Source organism: Prinia subflava, chromosome 2 (genome assembly GCF_021018805.1).
Source record: "Prinia subflava isolate CZ2003 ecotype Zambia chromosome 2, Cam_Psub_1.2, whole genome shotgun sequence".
In the NCBI taxonomy this organism is placed as follows: Eukaryota; Metazoa; Chordata; class Aves; order Passeriformes; family Cisticolidae; genus Prinia; species Prinia subflava.
Window position 1 is genome coordinate 91,892,686 of NC_086248.1, and position 26,547 is coordinate 91,919,232.

Here is a 26,547-nt window from a genome sequence, read left to right on the forward strand (position 1 = left end):
CACGCAATGTTCATCTTATACATATGGCACTTAATTCTGGATTTAAATGTCTATCTCAGCAAACTGCTGGCATTCCTCAGAATAAGAGATTGCATCCACCACTTAAAGCTGTTAGGTAACAACAAAGGGAAACAGTGAATGCTACTCACAGATGAAAAAGTGATGCAAAAGCTACTCCATGTGACTTGCCAAATATCAGTCTCTACTAAGTAGTGTTTTTATAGGCGTGTGCATTTTAATTAACCTCACAGCTTTTGCATCTTTGAAGCATAACGTTTTGTATCATCTGCATTATACTGCAGTGTAGAACAGTTCCTACTCATTTTATTCAATTACATAAATCACAATAATCACACTGACAAATATTCCATCAAAGCTACAAAGAACACTGAAGGCAGAGAGGTAAGAGGGAGGATGAGACAGAGATTTTCCAAACTTTACTGCCCAGACATGTAATGAATTTTCGGCCTCATGGATTTCAAGGAAAGTATCTTTTCTCATTTTCATAGCATTTCATACCATTAATGTGTTGCTACTGAATTCCAAACTTGTAACTCTTACCCAAAATTAAATGCATTCGATCTTTGTTTATCTCTGGCAAAGATTTAGTGGTAGGTGGAGTTCCAGGCGTCTGGTTTAACATAATGGATGTAGCACGTTTCTGAGAATTGGGCACTGCTGCAGCAGTCTCTTCTGTTGATTCTGACACATTAAATCCTGTACTGTTCAGCCAAAGTGCCACTGCATGTAGTATGGGAGCCCAGGAGTTTCGATAATGCAGTCTGGCTGTGTCAATTGTTTCTGGAGTGTAAAATGCTCCTCCTGTTAAATTCACAAAGCAAAGGTAAATTCTGAAGTTCTCTGCAAGTAACAGGTAAAAAGCATGCACTCTAAATTCATTACTGTATTTAGTGTGTTTGATCACAAACCTAATCAGGTGTAATACTTGTTAGTGGCAGTACATTCCAATTCTCCCTGTGTAGTAGCAATATCAGTACCTCTCATGAGAAAGTGCACTGGCCTCAATAAAGCAGTAAGCAGAGAGCAAGAAAGGCAGGCACAGCCATCAGGTCTTCCAACATTTTTCATTTTTCACTCTTAATCCAGTAAAATACTGTAAAACAGTGCCTGCTCTAATCTCAGGGGCTATGTTTTTCATACAACCAACATCTTTTTGCATTTGATACCAAAGTATTAGAGGTGAAGTACTCTTAATTCTACAAAGACAGTTTTAATGATCTCAGTGATTTGAATAATGAGTATATTCATTGCAAATTGAAGGAAAAAGATTCAAAGTTAGAAAATATTGCCATTACATGCTCAGACGAAATCAATCACTTGCACAAAAAACATGCATGCCAAATAATTTATAGGATCCTTCTGAATGTCCAGCTACAGTTTTCTTTCTGTTTTGCAGAACGCAAAAGGACATTTCAGTGCATACCATCTGGTGGAAGCTGGGTAGCAAATTCAGCTGGTAAAGTTAAAAGAGCATAATCTTTCAGCGCAGCCAACCAGAGACGGCTCAGTGCAGGCAGTTCAGGTTGTACAAGAGTTATCAAACTGTCTGGTGGCAACTCATCCACGGTACCAAAATCATCCTCATCCTCCTCTGTGCTCTTTAAAACACGCTTTGGTTTGGTTTCTGCTTCTTTCTTAATTTTCATGGCAACAACATACACCTAGAGGTAAAACATGTCAAAGTATGTGCTGTGAGATTCTAAAAAGAAAGAAAAGCAGCAGCCTTTCCCACATGAATGTAACAGATTCCACACAGATAAAATTCACCAGAAAATTACTGGAAGAAAGAGATTTTCAACATAACTCCATTTTATTTAAAGTCTTTCTTTTATTTCTACCAGTACATATATATAATGCTTAGGTTCATAAATGGGAGTTTCCTAAAACAATCCAGCCACACACTTTCTTCCTAAAAATATCAATTATAAACACGTGACAGTGTTAACTAACTAGTTAAGTTTACTGATTAACTAACTGCAATATTTTCCCAGAGTATATTTTAAGGTTGTCTGATTTTTAGTTTTTTTTTTTTTTTCTTGTTTGTGGGGGTTTTTTTCCCACATTTAAAAGCAGTAAGATAGAAAGAAATTCAAAACCTGATAGGGTATGAGTGCATATTTTTATACAGGAAAGTGCAGCAAAACAAAAAACGATCAAGCCTCCCTGTAAATATGGCTCAACAGAATGGCAGAGAAAGATACTGAGTTTAAAACATCCCAGGAGCAGAACTGCAAGAGGTCAGGAGGAAGGCATGAACAGCCAGTATGAGGTGTGAGGCTGCTACCACACTGTAAAATGTTTCCAAACTTTTACAGATTTCCTGGTCACTGCTTACCTCAGCCCACGCTTTCAGCACCGCCAGTTTTTCCATAGTGGTGGCGCTCTCTCGGTAAAGCTGGCTAGAAGATCCCTTTCCTGCTTGCACTTTATCCAGGGAAGAGACAAGAAGGTTGTGAACTCGGCGGAGATCATTCAGGTCACTTACAACCCCACTTCCTATCCAAGCGCTACATACCTAGACAACAAAGTTCAGAATCATTCTAAACTAGCAAAAAAATCCAACAACCTTATAAAGGAAAAAACAAAATTAAATTAGTAAGAAAACCAAACCCAAAACAACTGCCAGGAAAACTTAGCCACTATCTTCCTGCTTAAGACAAATGAATCATGTTTTCTTTTTTTTTTCCTGCCAACCCATGAGAACAGAATTGCTCAGCTGAGTGGTTATAAAGGCTATATTTACAATGCATATTATAAGGGAACTTAAGAGATACAGAAAACATTTTAAAAATTTTACAATCCTCCATAATTTTATGGAAGTTATAACAATTTTTTTATTCCATTCCTACATGTCTGGTCAAATCATTCAGGTAATGAGTCACTGAATTCTTTATGAAGAATATACTGGACAGCAATCAACAAAAGTATATCTTTAAAACCCCTCACATCTCAAATCAATAGATAAGGCTCCATACTAGTGGGAAGCTTTCAAATTATTAATGTCAAGAAAACACCTAGAAATTATTTGAAAGACTGAGCTATGATTTGGAACCCACAGTTCTACACCTAGAACAATCTATCCATAACAGTGGACAGACAGTTGGGTGTCTTTCAACTTTTCATTTGAATTAAATGGATCCAAACAGGTACTTAAAATAACAAACATCACGCAGATGGGCTGCTCCTGACTATTGCTCCACACTGGCACTCATCCTCTGAAACACATTCCTGCCAGATATAATGCAGGCAATAGAAGAATACTGGGGCAGCTGCTTTTCTACAAAGAGAAAAAGGGACAAATTCTTTCAGAAGAGCTGCTCTCATTCTGGAGATTATTCTACAAGGATGAGGATCAGAAGCAAAAAAACTCACAAAACTCAAGCAGTTCAGGTTTTACAAACTCTTTTTTCAAGGCATTTTTGACCTATTTCCAATTTATTTATTTTGCTTTAGAGAACCAGTTTCATGAAATCCTTTGGGGAAGCAACTCTCTCATGACCTGGAATGATGGACATATCTAAAATAACTTAAACACAAACACTAGAAGTGTCCCAAACAGGTACAGGACAAAGCTGTTGAAAACTTCTCACAAAACTGTTATTCATTCACAGCCGGAATAAGACCAGCTTCAATCCTGCTGCTGAGCCAAGTTAACATCTGTTTCACTAATGACATAATACTATAGCAACATCCACCTCCTTCAGGGAAGCTCATTTCTGTCCATGTAACTTCTAGAGAGAGTTAAATATCCAAATCTAATCTCCAACCATTTGATCCTGCAAGTGCACACATCTGCTTTGAAATTAGTTGAGTAGAGAAGATTTTGACAACTTATAAGGAATGCTAAATGTTTTCACACAAACTGCCTCTTCATTCAAATGTGCAGAAACATTCTGTAAATCAGGATGAACACGTAGATGCCAAGTTATGCCATATTTGAGATATCCTTGCAAGTTTTGCTGAAAATTAAGAGTGTAAAAAACAACACAAAATCACATTCCTGATGACCCAAATTTACTAAACTCAACTCAGAAACACAGTTATTGTTTTAAAACTTATGTTTGCATAGCTAACAAAACTGCTGCTTTAAACCACAGTAGTTTCTTCAGCTGTGAACTACTACTACAGCCATGTTGCTGATAGTTGATTTAAATTGCAGTACACAAGATCTCACACAAGAAAACAATGCCACACACATGCCAAAAAAAAATCTTTTAGCAAATTTTCACTAATAAATTGTTACTATGATTGTAATGAGAATGCTCAGATCTTCTAAATTCTAAAATAGAGCATTAAACTGAAGTTTAGTGTTTAAATTATCAGTAATCCAAATATTTGATCAGACTGAAAGACAATAAATAAACTTCTACTGATCTGATTAAGCAAAGGGTTGTTTTCTTGTTTTATTCTTCCTCTTTCCTGCAGGATTGACATGAAGACATAGTTCCAGATATATTTTTTGATGTAGCTCCCTAAAAGGACTTCCACACATCTGAGGAACAAAAATTACTAGGAAACTCAAAAGATGTTGCAAAAATATCACAGCTTAAGCTTACAACACCTTCCAGCCATTTGATGCTATTTCTCTTCTGCATCTTTCCTCCAAAGAGAAGGAAAATGAGTTTTGCCTTTAGTATGTGAATGTTTTCCACTGTACCTGACAGGCCTTTGCAGTTATATCAGATGGTGTATCTTGGGAAAACGCTGGCCTCAGAGCAGCTCCCACCTGTCGATCAGAAGAAAAGTTAAAAATCCAACCACAAGAATAGGGACGCGTTGCTGTTTATCTCACCTTGTTTAAAGCTCAAGGGCAAGTACAGAACAAGCAAGACAAGACTGCCAAATTTGGCATTGTACTTACATCCCAAAATTATCCTTGCTGTCAAGCAAACATTTGCAATAGCATTCTTTAAACATCAACAACATAGTCTTAAAATACTTTTTTTCCTGCTTGCCCATCACCTTTTTAAGTCTCAACTACCTTTGTGAAATACATGGTATTATCTTCTCTCTGTTAATGAGTATCCTTTTTATCATTACAATGTTACAGGTGCAACTTCTGCTAACGATCAATAAGCCAATGACAATCTGATGTCCAAAGGAACAGTGAAATTAAATGCTTATGGTTGGATTGGAATCAAGTCTGCCTAGTGGCCAATACTGACTGAAAAATGCCTCTTAGGCAATTGCTGTAAGGCACTATTTTTCTGAACCAAAAGGAACCAAGCCCAAGAAACAATGGTTACAGCACTACAGAAGGAAGAAGAAAAAGGCAGGGAGTGAAAAGGATGAAAGCCTGCCGTTAAAAAGTATTTGGAAAGATCCTGAAGACAGAGTGAAAATAAAAGCAGTGAAAGAGTGAAGCCATGCAACAAAAAAAGCACAATATTATCCCCAAACAAACCTTTAATTGCCCACTTCCCAGTGATACACTTCTGTAGTTTTCATTTAAACAGAAGTACATTCATTAATTCCCAAGAACACAGATTTATTAAATTAAATCTAGAACTGAGTGAATGATATTTTCCAATTCTTAGTTCTACAAACTAATAGTCACTTTTGCCAAAAACTATATGTTCCTTACAATATTTGGCTTTCAAGCTACTGAAGTTTAATTTTATCAGCTACTAAGTTACAATAAATAGAACAAGATACAAAAATAAAATTTGAAGAGGTAAGGAAGAGAGTCTCTGTAGCACATTTTCACACAGAGAAAAATCTCCTCACAGCTTTTTTTTTTTGAAATTACAAAATGTTCTCAAAGTTAATACCGGCATATTGGCATAAATGCACAATCTCCTGAACTTATGAAGGAGCTCTCACATTTGCCTGATACTGCTCCAGTATCACATGGCCTGGGAACTCAGGCTCGGGAACAGATGCAAATTTCTTGATGATGTCCTCGAGAGCCTGGAGCCCCGCCATGCGCAGCTGGTTGCTGTGGTCAGTGGCAGCCATGAACGCCATGCGGATAAGGTCAGAGAGATGCAGCACTAGGAAGTCATCTTAGAACAAAACAGAAAGAACTATTTAGTAACTTGAAAGATTGCTGACATGATGAATACTTGTAACATTTTCCTCACTGACACGCATGACTTTTACCTATTTGCTGTCAGAGGGCCACATTTAATGCATGGAAGAAGCAGGAAAGAATGTAACTTAGCTTGCTTTCTTGTTTTCCACTTCCCCTCCCCCCCTCCAAGTGATTCTGTGATTCTTATTCCTAAGACAACCTTTAAAACTAAGCAGAAAATGTGTAAAATGAAGTATGCAAATGTGGCTAAGTTGCTTAGAATATATTAAAACATTTAGTAAAGTTAATTTGAATGAACCCCTCAACGTACAGAAAATCCTCAAGGCAATTCCTGCTCCTCCTTGCTTCCTGTGCTTACAGTGACCCCTGCTGAAGTCAAGCTTAAACACCTAAAACTGAGTATGCCTCTGGCTCTCCTCCCAAAAACCACATGTAAGGCTGTAAGCACGCAGACGAGAAAAATTTGTAGCTTGAATTCATAGCATTTCTGAAAGGATTACTCTTCTCTATGCATTCTTTTTATTTCTTCTCTTACTCTCAATTTGAAATTACCACATGCTGTAAAACTAACATGAAAATAAATTACTTAACAACATTTGCTGTGACTAATGAAACCCACAAATTGCCTAAGCTATTTTCAAGTCTCAAGGTAAAAAAGGAAAACGTTTTTGTGGCTGAATTATTTCAGAAGCATATCAGCAAAGAAAGACTGAAAATCACTTACAAACTACAGTGATAAAGTCTTCACTCACTTTTTCAGACCATCAGAGACAACAGTAAAATTTCAGTATTTTAGAAGCTGCATTTGGAGGGGGCAGAAATTTGCTGAGTTTCCCCTTTTACAATAATAGCAAACACACCAAAGTTCACTCTAAATAAATAGAGATAAAATTTTCCAGATGATGATATGCAATTCTCTGCAGGACCCTATAAGCAGCAGTTATTTCATTATTTCCTTTGTAATACTATGCCATGACAAAATAAACTTCCCTGAAATTGTTCCTTCCTAGTCTTCAGTGGCCTTGGCCTCAAATCAAGCCAAAAACCAGATTTTCACAGAAGCAATGCCCAGTGTGGATCCAGGCTGCACTAAAGCAACACAGGCAAAGATCTGGCACCTCTCCATATGATAGCAGACACTCTCAACAACACAGACACCAAAACCCATTAATGTCACACATTCTAGGGTGCTCACAATATTCATCCTTACATACACAAAGTCCTCAAGAGCACTACACAGGTGAACCCAAACAACCACAAACATGGACAGCCCAAGGACAGACACATTATCTGAAAAACATTTCTTCCCAAAAGTACTGTGCCATTTAGGACCTCTCGATTTTGATCCTCTAACTCATAAAACTATCTTTGGAACGTGATCTTAAAAACTACAAGTTATCACTCTCATGGATACCAAAAGAACAAACTTTATAAAGTCCATGTATTTTTATAACTCCCTCCCACACCCCCCTCTCTCTGCAACCAATGCCATAGCAATAATTACCTAGCGTGATCCTCTCTTTTTTTCTTTTCTAGCATCTCTTCAGATTGGAGATGCTAAAATAATCTCAAGTTTAATTCATTGCAGTCATTACGTTAAACTCTGAAAACACTCCCAGCATGTCCTTAGCTAGAAGTTTATTGCTTCTGTTTCAGAATGTAGAAAAACTTTGCATCTCTAAGGTGTTTTTTTTCCCCTAAGCAGATCAGTCTTTCAGAACTGATATGTTCCAGAAAACCTCATTCTTTGTGATCATGGTACTGTAACTACTGTGGTTATAAAGACACAATTTTATTGACTTGTGCTGGGCATTTCCTTTGGTTTTAAACATTTGAATGAAAGAATAAGTGCTTTTTTTGCTTGGTTGTGTAATCTTCAGCTGTAAAGAGGTGTCAACATTAAAATAAAAAATTAAGAACAAAACCAAAGCATGCAATTACTTTTTGGGTTCTTAAGTCTGGCAGAACGAGCCAGTGCCAGGTCGAAGTGTGCCTTGTTGGCATTCTCACACAGCATGATAACTCGGCACAGACAGTCGGCCGCGAACACTCGAGTGGCCCAGCGAGGGGCTACAGAAGGCTTGGACTTGTCCTCTTCACCCAAGGTGGTAAACATTGTGTCATCATCCATCTCATCCTTCTTCTCCAGCTCCTCATCCTTCCCTCCTCCCAAGGGAGCAGCAGTGCTCATGTCTATGACATGGAACAATGAAAAGGAAGAAAAACATGCCACTGTTAAAATCCACAGAGGGCAGTTAAGGGCATGAGTTCAAGTCTTTCCTTATACTAAGACTCAGATCAGACTAGTTCTTCTGTAGAAACATTTGACAAACATCCAAAAGCAAGAGCATATCACTAAAATAAATGGTTTTCACCTCTATTCTTGGTTAGATTACACTTTATTTGTCTTACGTGATATCAGATAAATTCCTATCACGTTGCTTCTCCACAGTTACCAACTACAGCTGAATCCTGTATCTAAATTTCCCAGCTTTGTAAAATATCCCATTAAATTGCCAATAAACAGGGTAAGGCTCAGAATTAAAAGAATTATCAAGTTCAGAATAAAAGAACCAGCTTAGCTGTGAACTATTCAGGTCCCATTTCAAGTGGAAGATAAAAAGCAAGTTAAACTGAAACAAAATTCCAAAGCTCCATGCCACGGGACCCTCATGCAGCCAAGCAGGCCACTGACAGCACCCACAAATGTGATTAACATTCAAAAATTCCTTTCTCTAGGTGTAGGTTTGAGACTTCATTTCAGAAAATAAAAATTATTTCAGGGATCACATAAAAAACCAAAAGCCGAGCACGGACCAAAAAATCCCTCACCAAACATGCATATTCCCTGTTGCTATTCAGAAATGAAAACATAAATCCTCAGTGACAAGGTCTAAATTAGCAAAATGCCAAAATACTGACAAAAGCTACTCCAGCAATAATCAGAGGAGAATTGAAGGAAACTATTGCAATGCATGCTTATTAGAAACTAAGGCATGCTTCTTAGTCTAAATTTAAGCAACTGAAGAGCCAAGACATTCAATAAAGAAAAAGGCCATGGCAAATCAAACACGGATGATGCCAATTCATAACAACAGCGTTTTGAGAAGGCATCCAGGAGCTCACGGGGCTGATTTGTAAATCTCTGCTTAAAAGCAAACCACATTTTGGTCATATGCCAGTTAGTTGGATCAAAGGAACTCAAAGTGAAGTTGCTGGCTTACAGTACACCTGAGAGAAATTTATTCCAATACAGTTTTCTCCAGGACATGTCACCTACTAATAAATAAATAAGGAATTGGACAACCATGTTAAAAACTTTAGGACCCATCCCACATGAAATAACAAAAGGGCATGCCAATTTAAAACTCAGGAAATGAGGTCTTTCTCACTGGGCAGATCTGTGCTAACTACATTGCATAAAGAAATTATTGGTAGCATTACTCGTTAGTAAATGTAAAGCTGGCAGCATCTAGAAACAGCTTCAGTATGAACTCACACCTGCCAATAAACAAGTATAAATGCAGGGGAAATGAGTATATTCTGCGTCATAACCATCCTACAAGCTGAAAAACAGGAGTAAGGTCTCAGAGGACAAAATCTGTGCAAGCAAATCTGCAAAGCTGAACAACAAACAAAAAAAATCATCACCATGGTAACCCATCATCACATCAGTAATTCACAGAACCTCATAAAATAAAGCTCAGAGTGTGTACAGGAGATTTCTCTCTGTACAATCCTGATGTATATGGGCTAAAATTCTTCTCCATTGGAAATCCTACTTCAAGCAGCTAACTTTTTACCTTTACAAGCAATATTCTAAAACTTAACATTGATAATTCCTTCTTTCTATGGCAGTTTCATTGCACTATAAGGAAGCTCTGCACACAATATAACCTCCATCTTAACTAGGATAAAAGACAAGCTCCAAACCAACATTGCCAGAAGATGCTAAGGCTAAGGACACATTGTCATTCTGTGAACACGACACAACACTTACCACTGGAAGCTGCAAGGACATCCTTACAAAGCATGAGCCAGTGAGAAAGGTTTTCCACTGCCAGAGATGAAAGCATGTGTCCCAGAGTATCGTGGATATCTGAGCACAATTTCCGATCAGTCTCCCGATCCAGCATTCCAAACAGGACGCCCTCCAGGCCTGTCTCTGTTATATTGACTCCCTGGTGCCGGCAATGAGCGTCTCGCCGAGAGCCAGCTCCTGGGGCAAAAGGATTCACATCTGCAAAGTGAGAAGGAGAAAGCTTTTCCACAATCAGGAACTCGGTTTTAAAATTCAGAACAACAGACTTGAATTGGACACTGCGTTCCTGTGTGTGTACAGTTCAATCAAAGATCACCAAGATATTACTGATCATTTTCTGCTTCAATGCCAGAAAGATTCTAATACAGCAATTAATTTCATCTGCAAGGCAAATAACACCTCCAAATACTAGTTAGAAAAGTAAAAAAAAACCTCTCTTCAAGGCACATAGCCCATGAATTTGTAACAAACTTAATAGTAATTGGACTCTCAAGAGTCTTCCCAGAGACAGACTTAACTGGCATCATTTGAGTAAGCTCACAATTCTACATTTGTGTGAAGACTGTGCTGATCAACACTGTTGAGCCTCCTATTTTCAAAATAAAATGATATATGTACGAATTAGACCAGCCAGCAAAGTCCACCTTGCAGATGTGATGCGAACAGAATATCACACAACCAGACATCTCGATCAAACAGCACACCATTAAGTCAATTTTCAAAATAAGAAGAGCTATAATACCACAAAAACTGTAAAATGCTTCCACTGTTTATATACTGTGTTCCTTACTTGACTGACAGCATTAATGAGAGAGAGAGAGGTTTAAGTCTGAATTTCACAAATAGCTAAATTATAAACAAAATTCCAGAGGTAAGCAGGTGTGTGGCCAGAAGTTAAGAGACAGTTAAGGGTTTTTATCACACAGGGTACAAGGGGTTTTTCCCCTCTTTCTGAAGGCAAAGCACACGCATGCACACGTGTGCATTCAACTGCTACAAAAAGGCCACATGAAAGAAACACGTACTGATGCCACTGCTCTCCTTGTCTCCAGCGTTTTTTGCTAGGCTCATGGCATATTCACACACTTCTGATGCCTCCCTCTGAGCGAGCTGGCGCAAACACGCAACCGCAGCCCGGCGCAGCAGCAGGTGAGAGCTGCACAAATGAACCTGGGAGACAAAACCATTACAGATGAGTGAACTGCTGCACCCCAGCATCAATAAATCAGTGCTGCTAAGGACTAAAAGCATTCTATTTTTCAGTTGTAAGCCCACGTGTGAACTGCTGGGAATCAAGTTCTGAAAGTTCAGAAGCACTTTTCATAAAATACAAATATGAAAACAAACCTGACATACACAGAGCTGACAGCTGTCACCTGGTTAAATAGATAAAAGCTTAAATATTGGAACTACTGTGCCAGTGTGATTTAAATTAATTACAGTTTCCAATTTGTTACACTCCAGTACTACCCTGCCTCATATTCTCTATAGCTGTAAATCACATCCTTTTAAACAAAAAGCCATTATCAGGTGCACCGCACATGACAGCTATCATAAAACTTGCATTTCACATTAGTAACAGAATCCACAGCATTAAATTCTTAAAAGTGCCTCTCGGTAAGATAGCATCAGATTTCTTTGCTAACCAACACTGGCCTCTAATTCCTTTGAATCACCTCAAGCACAAGCAAATATTTTCCTTACAGAAGAATTGTGTATGGTCTCTATTTTTCTGAGAGGAAGTAGCTGGAAAGAAAAGTGCATGTTTTTCCACAGTGGAAGAGGTGAAGAGTTCCCCTGAAGAAACTCTTAATTCTTTATTTACTGCAGGGTAATTTGGTTTTAATAAACTAAATATCCATTTGCTTTCTTGGTATTAGGTTATTATGGGGATGGAAAATGCTTCCCTAAATGAAAGGGTTCTACAGTTTATAAAGCATTTTAACAGTACATCTTTATTCCACATATGAATATACAAGAATTTAGTCCTAAAAAAACAGGCAGTCTTGAAAGAACTTTTAAATATCGCACTGAGGTTGTTTTCATGAACTAAAACATACAACATTTGGGAGGTTTATTAATGTAAAGGGTATTCCCTGTTTCAAGTTACAAAACAAATAACTACAAGTTATGAAGCCAATGCAGGAAGATGAAATAAAAATGAGAGTGTGAAACTGCATGATTTAATTTTGATACCTGGCATTAATTCCATTTTGAAGAGTTGGCTAATGGTGCAGACCTTGCCTACATACTGCCTATGCATTTGCAGTATGAAGAAATGCCCAAGACAACTCAGCAGAAATCCTAACAAACTTAGTGTAACTCAGAAGTAAGGAATATGAGAAAGGAAAACCAAGAATAGCTTTCATTTAGCAGAAGACCATAAACTAACAGGAGAAAAACAGTAGAAAACCATGGCAAAAGGTTTAAAAACACAACTAGTTATTCATGCATGAACTTCATTTCTGTAACATCACCCACAGGTATTTACAGAGTAAATGGCTGTAGGGATTTTCTGCCACGTTGTACATGGTATTCATACTAAAGAGCTTACCTACTTCTGGGTGTGTTGCACCCCTTTCATGCAAAATTTTGTGAAGGGACAAGTGACAAGATTGTGTAAACACACTGCACTCCCAGGAGTGCTTGGGGCAGGGTGGGGCTTGGATGTGCACTTGGCTGAGGAGACCCACCTAATCATGAGAGGATGCCCTAGGGAAAATCTGGATGGCAGACTCAGAAAAGGGTCCAATGTTTACCTAAGTAGGATTGCATTCCTTCAGGTAACATTGACTCATCAGTGCCACAAAGAATGGCATATACAATTCTGCAAAACATCTAACAGACATTAGAGAGAAGCTTTTCAAATTTCTCAGTATTGGACTACTGAACCCTCTAAAAATAACTTTTACAATAGTAATTATTTAAAAAAATCCCACCAACCTACACCAAAACTACACCCACACCACCTTTCCTCTAATACTCATACTTGGTATGTTTTGGGTTCAAGCTTTTGCCTTCCAGGCTGAAGCCAGGACTTGCTGACAGAACACCAATGAAAGAAGAAGGCAGCAGCAGCACAAGAATTTGTATGTCAGCCCCTAATATGCTGATAGTGGTAACATAAATTCAAAATCTGCTACTGTTCTCCAACTTCCTCACTTCCCTCTTTGCATGCAATTAGTTGGAGCAAACAGAGCATTTCAGCATCTTTTTTACTCACTCTTATTATTCATAAATACTTGCTATCTTACACTGTCAAGGGTAAAAGAGAATCAGCCCCTATGACTTCAGTTTGGACAGCATTCCGAAAATATGTAAAATGGCTTGGGGACTCCAGTGCTTTTGCAAATACAACTTGCTTATTAAATATGGCTATCCTTGACATCTTGCTAAATATTTCCTGTCCTCTGCTAAGCACATGTATAAAGCTTTGAGGATCAAAAGGGATGCAGCATTTGATACTCACACAAAGACTGGGAACCAGACTGGACAGGTTGACGTGCCGTGGTGCAAACATATGAAGCTGCTGAAGGCAGGATATGGCAGCAGCCTGAACAAGCGAGTCTGAATGGTCTTGTGTGATTGCACATCCCACCAGACAGGAAGAACGGATTGTTGAAATCGTAGCTCCGTTACCTAATGATGTAAGAGGATATCCTTAACACAGCAAAACTTCTCTGTCACAGCTGCAGACTTTAAACCTTCGAGAAGCAAGAATTATTAAAGCTTCGATATCACAAAAAATGTTCTCAGAGTAACATGAAACTTTTCTGATTTGCCATGCAAATTAGAAACACTACAGAGTGTTTCAGTATCTCTTTTTTACTCAGTAAAACAACGTGCTGTCCAAATGAAATTCTGGATTGATGATCTCCAGTCAGAAATATTGTGACACTATCTTCCCAGGTCATGAAACCAGTTATTATCTGAAGTTAGATTTTAAAAGTCTCTTTCATTCTATATACGTATAGCACCATTTCACATTGAGCCATTTCCTAAAATAAAGGTAACTCTTAAGCTCGTATCTATGCATGCTGGCAATTTTAGTTAGCTCCAATAGATGAGTCACACTGCTCTACTTGAACAAGCATTTTAAAAGAACAGCAGTTAATTTGAAGAACAATCCCATTCTGTATTTCAAGAATTAACATACATCAGGTTTATAAAAATACTTTGAATTACAGAAACATAACCTGCAGAAGACAGCTTACTTGTTATTTTAAAAGTTAATCATATTTCAGGTCAAAAGGTTAACACACAATACAGAAGTTCAATTAAACCATTTAGAACTATTTCATAATTAAAACCTTAAGTCTAGCTATTTAGAGCTAAAATTCCACTAGTTGTGCTCTGGCACTGCACCAAAGACCATCCTATAAATACTCCTAAAAGTCTCAGTTAGACAAAGTTACAAATCCATAGTTTTAACACCTGAGGCACGGAATTTCAGACACAGTATTTGGCATAACAAAATTTAAGTTTCTACAATACGGTACAGAGATCTAATGATATCAAGAATGAATGGAAATGAGTTATAGTTCACAGTACCATCAACTGTGTCAAACTTGAGCTCTCACCATCACTTTAAATAAAATAAACACATGTTAAAAAATGGAGGAAAAACTTTGTCTCGTGCCCCACAAAAATATACACAGCAAAATATGCAGTAAGGGTTTCATGGCTTACTACCATGCAACTTTACCATTAGCCAAGCACCATACATCACTGCATCTTCTTTACACAGATATCAAACTGCAGTCAAAAAAGCCCCAAGCAGTCACAAGGAGGATCAAAGTGAGGTTGTTTGCAGGACTGTAACCCAAACAGTCAACACCACCTGCCCCACCTGCAACTAGCAAAAACTAATATTCTTCCATTTAAGGTTACAATATCATCCTTATCCAAGGTAGAGGGTTTTTTTTCTCTCTTCAAGTTTCACTAACCTTGCAGCTCAGGCCCCACAGTGGTTATTATAGCTCCCAGGCACCTGCCCAAGCACTGGTGCACCTCTGTGTGTGACGGTGGCACTGTCAGGAGCAGGGTGAGGACGAGAGAGAGCGTTGGCTCCACGTACCCGCGGTACATCGGCCCGCTGGAATCCACGATCAAGGCAAGAGAATGGAGAGACCAGGTCTGCCAAAAACACAAAGGAATGCTTTTCATTATGCATTTAGGAAATTAAGCTGGGTTTTATGCAGTTGGAGCCTAGCTCTGTATTTCCATTCTTAAGCACGTCTAAGTCACTACTCTGACTCCAGAAGTGTTTCAGGACCTCAAGCCATCATCTGAGAGTTTAAATGTATCTAACATATCCTTTGGTTATCAGCAATTTGGGGGATAATGGAAATAAGGTGACAAAGAATTTGCAAAAAAATACACTTAAGCACTTCAAAGAAGAAAATAAAAGCACAAACAACACATCTACTTAAAACAAAAAGGACAAAACAAAACTGACTCAAGACAGGAGAAAGAGAGAATCATTCCACTCTAAAACTGGAGGCAGAGTCTGAAATGGGCAGCTTACAAAGCCCTTAGCAGAGATGGTCTTTTTTATTCCAGTAGGAACTGATTTTTGTGACAAGCTGAAAGGCTCACATGCATTTTTCTTATTTGCGGGTACCAGAGAAACAAAGATGTGTTGTTCAGTCAGTGTACTGGCTGAACTGACTGTGCTCCATGAGAGGAAAAAATGGAGAAAGATGGACCTATTTCAGTTGATGTGAGTAAACAACAAAAAGGGCAAAGTCATTTATTGTAATTTTCAAAGCAAGAAGCAGGCAAGAGGATGGTCCTTTTGGATACCGACGTCTCATTGGAAACAAATTCTACTGACAGACCTGAGAGCATTAGCTATCTCTCCATAACATCCTACTAAATGATCTTATTTCAGAATTTTCTCACATTAAATACATGACTAAGATAAAAGAGTTTTACTATTACAAAGCTAGACTCATAAGAATAAGCTGGAAAACCTGCCTTTAAAACTGCTATTTTTTAATCCTCTCTGATGCAACCCAAAACCCATTAGCACTAGCAATCACCTAACCACCTCTACAGTCCTAATCCTGTGGTAGCACATTATGGCTTATTCTTTCATTCCTGTAAACCTCCTTTATTCATACTTCCATACAATTTCTCTCTAACCACACTGATCCAGTGAGGGATGAGGTTTAAAAGCTTAGCTTCTCACAGTGGCTGGGTGCTGTATTCTCAAAGAAAAGTAACGTAGATATGCAGGTTCCGCCTGGACTTCCCCTTTATACTTCTTTTTTTTCACAAAACATTAACCTTTCCAGGTGCACAATTATATACCTCAAGTTACCCACTCATACTTGAAGTTGGTTACACATGCAAATTGCACTTTGTCTTTCCTTAAATAAACTAAGAAAATTAAAAAGAGACTTAAAATTGTATTTATAGATTTTTTTAACATTATCTCAAAAAAACATCTAGGGTTGTTTTCCCAAGTGATAAGCCTTGTTACTTTGATCTACTTTTATTGCTCTGAGGAAAAGAAATAAGAAGGTACTCAAGTACATTTCTATCAAGTTTACAGTAAATCAAGGTGTGAGTATGATTCTTTATAGCTACTGGGGGTTTCAGCTTCTCAGGCTGTAGCTATCAAGTGCCCCTACTCACGGGTGGCACACAATTTCCTGCTGCTGAAGCACAATAGTCACCATTCCAGACACTCATTTCCTTTCAGTAATTTATGAAAAGCATGACAAGAAGTTATCTATTATATTATGCAATTACAGCACAATCTTTGAAGAACAATAGTTATAGACAGGATACTCGCTTTTACTCAAAATAAGTTGGTTTTCTTTTCCTTCTCAAGCAATTATTTTGGTGCTTTGATACATTTCATTGCTTAAGGAAAAAAAATCAGGACTTTTTCCTCTAACATTCAACTTCTTACTGTAAAGACACATGTACTGGCCCATCCAGCCCTCTCTTCATTTTACAACAGCCACAAACAGAGGTGTAAAGGAAAGTAAAGACAGACCAGGACACTGATGCCTCATATGGCACTTGAGAGAGTAAAGACATTTTCTTCCAATTTTCCAGTATTTTCAATTTAAGAAGCATTCTGAACTGCACAGTGTCTATCCCCGTTCAGCATCTCCAAAAGCACCACTCTTTTAACAGCATGTTTAATTCCCTTTCTACTATACCAGCAAATTTTGGCAGTCAAGTTGTCCTCTCGTGTGACTTCACATATTTTTAGTTCACAGTAGATAGAAACCCCTCCCTGTCTTAGACTTGGCTCCTCCTGATTCCCCTTCTGTCCCCTAACTGCAATTCAGCTTGCAACAGATTTCTGTGTTCATTACAAAACCCTGCAAAGATGATGTCCTGTACGTGTATCATACACACAGGAATTACTTGGCAAAAGAAACTACTGCTTATCACCTCAGACTCCAATAAGTGATTCCATGTCAGTCATCAGCTAGCCATTAAAAGCTTCCTTTTAGGCAGCTAAGGCAATGCTAACATAACTTGCTTTAAAGGCAGTTTGGAATATGCCTACAGTGCATCACTGGCACAACTGAAAAGCAGACACATGTCCTTCTGAATTAACCTGACCACTTCCAGCTGCCTCTCTAAACAGCTATGAAGTTACATTTTAATTACACTACACCTTTGGGATTCTGTGCTCTGGGAGTTTATAAGAAAAGATTCACTTTCTTCATGCTCCCTGGCACATGCTACAGGTGTTACATGTGACAATGTTTACTAAAGAATATCTGAACAGGCAGTTGAATTTTTAATCTTCATCTTGGACATTTTAAGTAATTTGTAGTGATTGCTTTTTTTTTACCTGGACTTCAGGAGAGGTTCCATCCTGTGCCAAAGCCAAGAGAATACTGACACTAGTTTTCAAATGCTGTCCAGAACCTATTCCACCAACATACCGATGGAGACAGCCCAGAGCCAAGGAGTGGCCTGTTCTTGATACAACATCTCGAGCAGATTTTAACCTAGCAATGTTTAAATGTAAAGAAATCATGTCATTCAGGAAGTTTGTTACACAGAATCTCTAAAGTACCCTAACAGTGCAAAAGACTAATAAAAATTAGCTGGCCACTTTACACAATCTTGAGAAGCCTAAACAACAGTAAAAAATGTATTACTCTATATTGCTATCAATCCAGGTTACATATAAGACAAGAGGAAAAAAAAGGTATTTAATAATTATCTTCTTCTTTTTCTGACCAGAACTTCTTCTTTAGATGAAGAAGAATTCAGAGGGACATAGAAAAAGAATCTAAATTTTACAAGTGTTTCACAGCAGGCTAACTTAATAATCATTCCAAAACCACTGCAGTTAAAAGGAATCAAGAATAAAGAAATGACACCACACACTGAGACACGACAAAGAAATCCACAGCTACACCTTGCACTGCAAATTCAGTTTTTCATACAGGTGTTTTCTTCCACAGCTGCTTTTTATGACTTTTCCAATAGAGCCTTTTTGTTTTTTAAATAGAAAGCCTTTTATAATGAAACTAAAACAGAATGAGTACCATTTGATATGATCTAGTTGTATAAAGTTGCATGCATTGACTTATTGAGTATTTTCCACAATACTGCCTCTGAATGCATGTCACATACATCACTTGGCAATTAGAAGCCTTTTTGATGGGTGAGGAAGAGAGATAAAAGGGATTTCCTAATAAGAACAAAGAAAGATTTTTTTTCTCTAGTTGACTATACCAGAGACATGCATGCTCTTGGCCATCAGTGAACAACAAAGTAAATGCACTTTCAAATATAAAAAAATTACTTGACTCTCAACAGAATGACAACCATTAACAACTTAGAAGTTTATCTAGATAAGAAACTAAGGAAAGTCCCAGTAGTAGAAATTTAAGGAAAGATAGCAAGGGTGATGCACTTTATTACAAGATGAAAGGGTGACAAATTTAATTCCTCAGAGGTAAGAGAGCTGGACTGAGGCTATGTGCATGCACCTGGCCCAGCCAAAAACGTGGGCTGCAGCCCTGAGGCAGTTGCACTCTGATTCACAAATATGCTGATGCCTTAAATTTAAGCAAGAAATCGGGAAGCATACTGTCTTTTTGCTTCTACCAGACATCTTTCTAAAGACCCAAGATAAACAGCAGAATATGAAAAAAAACACAGGCCAATAAATCAGTTAAATCAATGTGTAAAGAAGATGTTTTAGTGAAACAGAACCTATTACATAATTCATATTACACACATACTTAATGTATGCTGCGCTTATCTATCTGAAACAGTTTAGTCACCTTCAGGTAACTCATCAAAAGCTGTTCACCAGTATCATTTCACATCCCGAGTGTTTTACAACTCAGCTTTTATTCCTCACATGAAAAGAATCCAAAAGAGAAGAATCTGTTTGAAGGTTTGTTAGATCTGTATAACCATAGGGATCAAGCATGAAAGGATAACAAATATGGTATTTAAAAGAGGAGTCTTCCAAACTACATTAAATTACAAACTACATTAAATTGTAATTTTATTTCATTTTCTGAATAAAATCAACTTACTTATCAAAACTGTACTGAGCCATTCTAGCAATGAAAGAGGCTTCTCCAACCACTTGAGCCATTCTGCCAAGAGCTTCACCTGCAGCACATCTCAAAATAGGGTTAGGATTATCAAGGGCACCCATTACAAGCGTCAAAGCAGATTTGCGGACTTCTTCTGGTCCTAATGTGCTTTTATTCTCAGCTAAACCCTACAGAAAATAAATTAAAAAAAAAAAAATAAGAACAATCCCAACATCCCAATGTAGGGGAGAAAAAGGAAATATATTTGAGACCATCCTGTGAAAACAATGCTCTTTTGTTTTTGTTTAAATTTGTGGTAGTTTAACCTAAAACACATGGGTTGAAAACATTTAAAACTCAAAATCAACATCCCGGGTCTCATGATGTTGGCCAGTACTCTACCTATTTCACACACAGAAAGATCTGTTGCACCAGTCTTTTTTATCAAATGCACTACCTACATGCATCCTAGTCCTACTAAATGTGATCTAGCTTTACACAGGACACCTCAGAAAAAAAATAAAATAAGTTTAAAAATCTAACGGCAAATTTCTAACAGGAAAACCATAGACCACTTACGTTTCTACAAAAATCCCTTAAATTGAAGACATTATAGATACGTGAAAGTATTTTTTTCCTTATAATTACATCCTTCCAAACATTTATAGAGCCTTTTCTGTGAACACTCTACAAAACACTAACACTAAACAGTGCTTCTGCAGTTTCTTTTATTCTGGGAGAAATAATTAAACACATGTAAAGTAAAAACACTGCATGTACTACAGAGCAAGAAGTCAAAGGCTCTACATTAGTTTGTAATTTTCTGAAGTCCTCATTTCAGCTCAATTTTGACAATTTTTTGATTTGGCATGGATAGGAGCTTCCAGAAATCTGCCTCATAATCTACATTTCAACTTGTAGCAATGTAGATCACATTTTTAAGAACAATGCAAAGAACTGAGGTGCTATTTTGCCAATTAACCAAAGACAGGGAGCTCCAGTAAAAGCTTAAACTGGGCCACCATTATTTGAGACTTGCTGTCTGACTTTCTGACTTGATAGCATCAGGTTGCATTTCCAAGTCTAGACAGAGAGCACACAGCAGTAGCTGCAGTCAGCAGGACTGGGCATAAGCACCTAGAATTCTGTGCAATAAGGCAACCAAAATGTAAACCCAAAGTTATCTGTGTATTCAATTGCACAAGCCACATCTGTGCAACACTCTGTGACTTGAGGGGTGTGCTGAGTATAAATGACAAAGTACTTAAATCCATGAGTCCACTGCAAATAAAACCACAGGACTGAAGATGAAAAGACAGTCTGTATTTTGAATGCTACAGAAGACTGACAACTGCAGAATGCTGACTACATGAGCGTCCTCTGTTCTCTGTATTGACACACAAAGACAAAAGCTCAAGCTAGTATCCAGAAAAAATTCAATTCTGGAATCTTCAACTTTTTAATTCTTGAGTAACTTTAGTAACATTCTTTTAACTGTACTTTGTACTGAACCAAACTGATGAACCTGAGCTTTCATTACACGTTTACAAGTCCTACCTTCAAGGCACTAAGAACAGCAGTAAAGATATTAAGCTGCACAGCTTGCTGGCGAACACCTTTAGCCTGCTTGACACATTCAGCAAAGTGATCCAACATCTGTAACCTAAACCAAAGGAAAGAACATAATTGAAGTGATAACCTTTCAAAATACAAGCTAAAGCACAGCTGGCAAAAACCACACAACAAAAGGGCCTTTTAAGTTCAGTAACAGAACTTATGCTTCAGGGGCTGCAGAAGGTATTCAATACAGGTAATAACAGCAGAGTTACTCTGAACATTCCTTTGCTGGTTCTTCTAGTTCATCCACATGTATTTATTATTCCTTTGAAGAAAACGCCACCAAGAGGAATTGAATCTGCAGGTGCATTTGGCTGTGAAACTAGAAAGCTATGGGGACCAGAGTGGAAAAATGCTCCCTTTCCACCATCTTTTAAACTAGTGTTACCCTTTGTATTTGTTTTTCTGTTTCTATTGTTTTTCACATATAAACTCCATTCTTGCCCCTACTCCTCCCCAGAAAACATTACTGGAACGAGGAACATTCTCTAGAAGATACCAAAAACAGGAGTGTAATGAATAATCTGCATTCTTAATTACTCAGCAGTTCCCAAGCTACATCTTTTCACAGTTAACAACAGATATAGACCAAGATGCATTACTGCAAGCTGGGGTCAAGTCTATCCTGCACTTACTACAAAATGAGCTTGACTGCTACAAAAAAACTGCTCCCCTAAGATTTGCACTGGAAGATGATTTTACTTTGAAATGTTTCTTAGAACTGCTTTCGCTCTGTGCTCAGGCACAAATTGCCTAAACTGAGTGACAAAATTAGTCCTGACAACTCATAACTCCGCAGAGGTAATGTGGAAGACAAAGGAAAATACGTTGAATTCCATTTCCTCCTTTTCATTGAGCATACAATTCCTTGCTGACTATAAATCAAATGGTCTTACTTGTGGAAGCCAAATGAAATTCAGTGGAGGCCTCTGCTGTTTTCAGGGCTGATTTAAAGCTAATCGCAATGGGTACTTTTGCAGGAAATTTTGCTTGCAGAGATATTACTACTGATAAATGCAGTATGAAAAAGAGAAGAATCTAGTCTCCATCTCTGAAGACTAATCTCCAAAAGAGATAAAACTGAGGAAATCACTTTTTTTCTGAAGTGACTACACATATTCTGGAATCCTGAGACACAATAGACCTCAAATACTAAACTCTGAATTTCGAGACAGTTGATACCTTAGTCAATTCTTATTTCAGGAAAACAATCAACCAAACAAGCAAACAAACCAGACAACCCCCAACATAACAGTACCCAGAGAAACAAGGCATTAGGTTCTGAAGTTGACCACTGATGTAAACTGACCTATGTTTGTAAGAGACATGAGGAAAAACGACACCAAAGAGAGCCACAGATGCATCAATGACAGACACTCCTAAAGGCAGGGGCCCAGGCACAGCTTCACCAGCGGGGATGCGCAGATAAATAGAGGAGGGATCGTGTTCCAGAGCACCGCTTCCAGACGCACTGTTGGGCTGAAGCTGCAAAATGCCACACAACATGAACACCTCTGAATATACCTCTGCACAGAACATTTGGAACTAGAGACAACCAAAACACATAGTCACTAGTTAAAACAGAATAGCTTACAAACACCTGAATACAAGTGCAGTAAATACAAGTGCAGTATCCCCACGTATACACATTAGTATTTACAGGGGCAGCTGAATTCAAAACCATTAACAGCTAGATAAATACACAAACTCACACTTCCGGTATTAAGAGATGAAAATTAAGAGAAAAGCAGATTAATTCTGGTACTAATGGTAGCTTCTGAATCCTTGACTATGAAGTGCCATTTCAGAAAGAAGGCTATTCATTCACTCTCTGAGTAGAGTAACAATACAGAGCATTAAGTTATCCCTTTGGGCTATAATAATGCCCTACACAGAACGAATTATAAACAGTACTAAAATTATTAACTCTCCTATCATCAAGAAAGTACTTCCTAACCATCATTCTTCCATGAAACACTATTAAACAATCACCTATTTTCGCTGAAGAAAATTCTATACTCCTATCAATTATTTAATCCTGAAACAAAATTGGAATCTAATAGGTCTGTTTTCTTCTTGGAAGGCCAGAAAACACAGCAAAGTTTGTTGACACCTCTATATCATTAAAAAATACAACATGACTAAGCACAAGAGAATCACAGAATGATAGAAAGTTAGGGGTTGGAATGGATACTAAAGATCATCTAGTCCCAATGCTCCCCTGCCACAGGCAGGGACATTTTCCACTAGAACAGGTTTTCAAACAAAGGTTTTCATCCAACCTGGCTTTGAACACTTGAAAGGGTTGGGGCATCCAAAACCTCCCACAGCAATCATTCCAGTATCTCACCACTCTCACAGTGAAAAATTTCTTCCTGATATCTAACCTAAATTCCCCTTTTCAATTTGTGCCTGTTACTCCTTGTCCTATCACCACAATTCCAGATGAAGAGTCCCCCTCCAGCTATCCTGTAGACTCCCATCAGACACTGGAAGGTGGCTTTGAGGTCTCAGTGCAACCTTCTCTTCTCCAGGATGAACAGCCCCAACTCTCTCAGCCCATCTTCGCAGGGGAGGTGCTGCAGTCCTCTTGTCAGCTTTGTGGCCCTCGTTTGGACTTGCTCCCAACAGTTCCACGTCCTTCTTTCTGTTGGGGGCCCAAGAGCAGAGGGGCAGAACCACCTCCTTTATCAAAAGCTTTTGATTGATGCAGCCCAGGATTCCATTGCCTTTCTGGGGTGTGAGCACCCACTGCCAGAGCCCTGTGACAGACTACAGACCTCCACTTACCCAGAGCATCACTGTTTTACAGGCAGAACGTGAGGAAAAAAAGGGGGCAGAAGGGAGAGAAAAAGCTTTGTGGGGTGAAGACTGCACTGGAAGTCTACTATGTCCTCCACAACAAACAAAGGAAGTTTGTAAAACTTTTTTGCTTTGACGTGCTGATCTTGGCTCAGAAACAGCTTCCCACACCCTTGGTATCAGTCTTGGCTTGTGGATCTGCTCCATCAAACCTTCTGAGAAACTCTCCCATGACTAGATGGCTGTTGCAGAAGAGGCATTTTCAGCCAACAGCATTGTGTCAACACTTTCAAATGAAATGTAAGATTTCTTACTACACCTATAAAACCAGTTAAATCTTGTTCTGCTATAACAGCATTTGCAATATTGATATTTTGACAGCAGTTTCATTACAAAACATGTTAAGTGGAACCTACTTTTCTCCTAGTTCAAAAAAATCTGTATGAGAACTTCTAGGCTAGGAAGACTGGTGGATGGGAAGAGATATTGAGTTAGGATTTTTTTAAAAAGAAATGAGGCTAGTTCACTAAGCACAACCCTATGAGCAGCATTATACAATTTATATTTCAGATATAAGTGTTTTTTAATCAAAACAGTATCCTGTAGATGGAAGCCCTTACATCTAACAAATAGATGAAATAAGACAGTGAAATAAGACTAAAAACAAGGTATGACGCTCCAGTTTTAGAAGGCTTCCCCACACACACAGCACACAGACAGGACAGATAATTCATTCTTCTAGCTTTTCTGTTACCTGATCTTCAATTGACTTATGATCTGTTTCCTGCAGCCAAGAGCCAAGCAGAACACTATCATCGTAATGACAAAGAGACCTTAGGAGTGATGTGGTTGTATTAGCAGAGTTGTCTGTCAAAGTAAATTCTGCTACCAGCTCTCGAAGAAGCGCATTAAATGATCCTAAAAAGACAGACATTATAAAGAATCATTGCTGCTTCTTAGCCAAAACATTTCAGCTAGTGATCACAAGTTATAAATATACCATTACTTCTGTTTTAGAGGTAGCTAACAGAGAAGTAAATCTGACAATACTAGAGTTGAGAGCAAGGCTTCAAATGGAACTGAAGACTCTCAATTCCCAAATCATGGGTAAGGTTGGAAACCACTGGAGGTCATCTAGTCCCACCTTCTGCTCAAGCAGGGTCCACCAGAGCACATCACTCAGAATAGCGTCCTGTTCTAAACAACAGACTGGGCCATCCTTGCAGGATGACAATCCAGATGTAGAAAAAACCCTGCTCATCTGCATGATCATGTAAACATAATAACTTAGAAAAAAACCCAAAGAAACTCAAAAAGTTAATCTGTCAGACCATGGGACAGTGCTTGGCAATTTACTAATAGCAGATCTGTGTAATAGATCAAATCAGGCTTAAAAAAGAAAACAACCAAACCAACCAAACAAAAAAACCCAAATGTAACCAAAACGAAACTTTCATTGTCATATTTGTTTTTCAGTACACTAAGAAATAAAGCTGTCTATCCTTCAAGTAGAAATTACTTTAAAAAAACCCCTTTATTTGATCTCAGACCATGATCTCCATACCTCTCAATCCTATAAAGGGGACCATAACTGCCATACTCCAAGTGTTACTCTATGAATGCTTTGCCATATTCATAGTCTGTAATTATACTCTCAAGATGACATACAGAAGATGAGGAATACAGTACAAAATTCTTGGAGATTCCTAGAATTGTATTTTGACTCTTACAGCTGCTTCAAAGATAAGCATCACAAGTACTAAGTAGAATTTTTACTTTACCAAAAACTGTTAAAAATTTAGGTACCTTCATATGTCTTCGGAGGCAATAAAGCCAATATATCATAAAGTCTTAAACGAACCATAGCTGCACTGGCTTTGAGATGAGCTCCATGGGCTTTAATTACTGATGGAATGCTAAAGAATTAAAAATGAAAAGGAGAAACTAGAAATGTTGCAGTTACAGAAAAGAGTATTTTCAGATTTCTTTTCACAGGATACAACTCTAGGCAAGGCAAGAAAACAGAGTTCAGAGAACTACTCTGAACAACATTACTCAATTAACAATACATTTTCAGAAGCAATTGTACAGGGAAAACTTTTATTAAAAACCCAACAAACCCACTGCCATAGATCAGTGACATGCACCTCCTCAGAAGTCCTATTTTAATTACAGGTGGGGCAGGGGAAAGGAGCAGACACCAAACCACAAAACCCAGCTCCAAATTAGTTCTAGTATTTCAAGACCAGGAAAAGAAAATAAGTGAATAAAGAGCAGAAACTGCCTACTTACTGCGACATCATTGTCATGGCACATTCTATGGGTGTCATCAATTTCCTGATCACATCCTCAGTAAGGAGCTCAGGGCAGTGAGCAACAAAGCTTCTCATAGCTAATAACAAAACAGCTTGAATTAAACTTTCACTGAAACAAACAAATACAAGACATAACAAGATACAAATTCTGGGAATATCAAACGAGCGACAATTAAA

At 38.1% G+C, this 26,547-nt stretch overlaps 1 protein-coding gene across 2 annotated transcripts in view; it reads right to left on the minus strand.

Moving 5' to 3' along the window:
• HEATR5B (HEAT repeat containing 5B) overlaps positions 1–26,547 on the minus strand; it is a 57,905-nt gene that overhangs the window by 17,187 nt on the left and 14,171 nt on the right. For both annotated transcript variants that reach the window (XM_063391010.1, XM_063391009.1), the window contains exons 13-29: positions 26,348–26,447; positions 25,862–25,971; positions 24,810–24,973; positions 22,563–22,738; positions 21,194–21,299; positions 19,634–19,824; positions 17,923–18,082; positions 15,044–15,233; positions 13,567–13,736; positions 11,123–11,267; positions 10,056–10,295; positions 7,997–8,248; positions 5,845–6,026; positions 4,679–4,747; positions 2,357–2,536; positions 1,445–1,682; positions 562–822 (exon numbers count right to left, since the gene is read on the minus strand). In XM_063391010.1, coding sequence (XP_063247080.1) covers positions 562–822; positions 1,445–1,682; positions 2,357–2,536; positions 4,679–4,747; positions 5,845–6,026; positions 7,997–8,248; positions 10,056–10,295; positions 11,123–11,267; positions 13,567–13,736; positions 15,044–15,233; positions 17,923–18,082; positions 19,634–19,824; positions 21,194–21,299; positions 22,563–22,738; positions 24,810–24,973; positions 25,862–25,971; positions 26,348–26,447 — 2,934 coding nt within the window. The remainder of the gene's footprint in view (positions 1–561; positions 823–1,444; positions 1,683–2,356; positions 2,537–4,678; positions 4,748–5,844; positions 6,027–7,996; positions 8,249–10,055; positions 10,296–11,122; positions 11,268–13,566; positions 13,737–15,043; positions 15,234–17,922; positions 18,083–19,633; positions 19,825–21,193; positions 21,300–22,562; positions 22,739–24,809; positions 24,974–25,861; positions 25,972–26,347; positions 26,448–26,547) is intronic.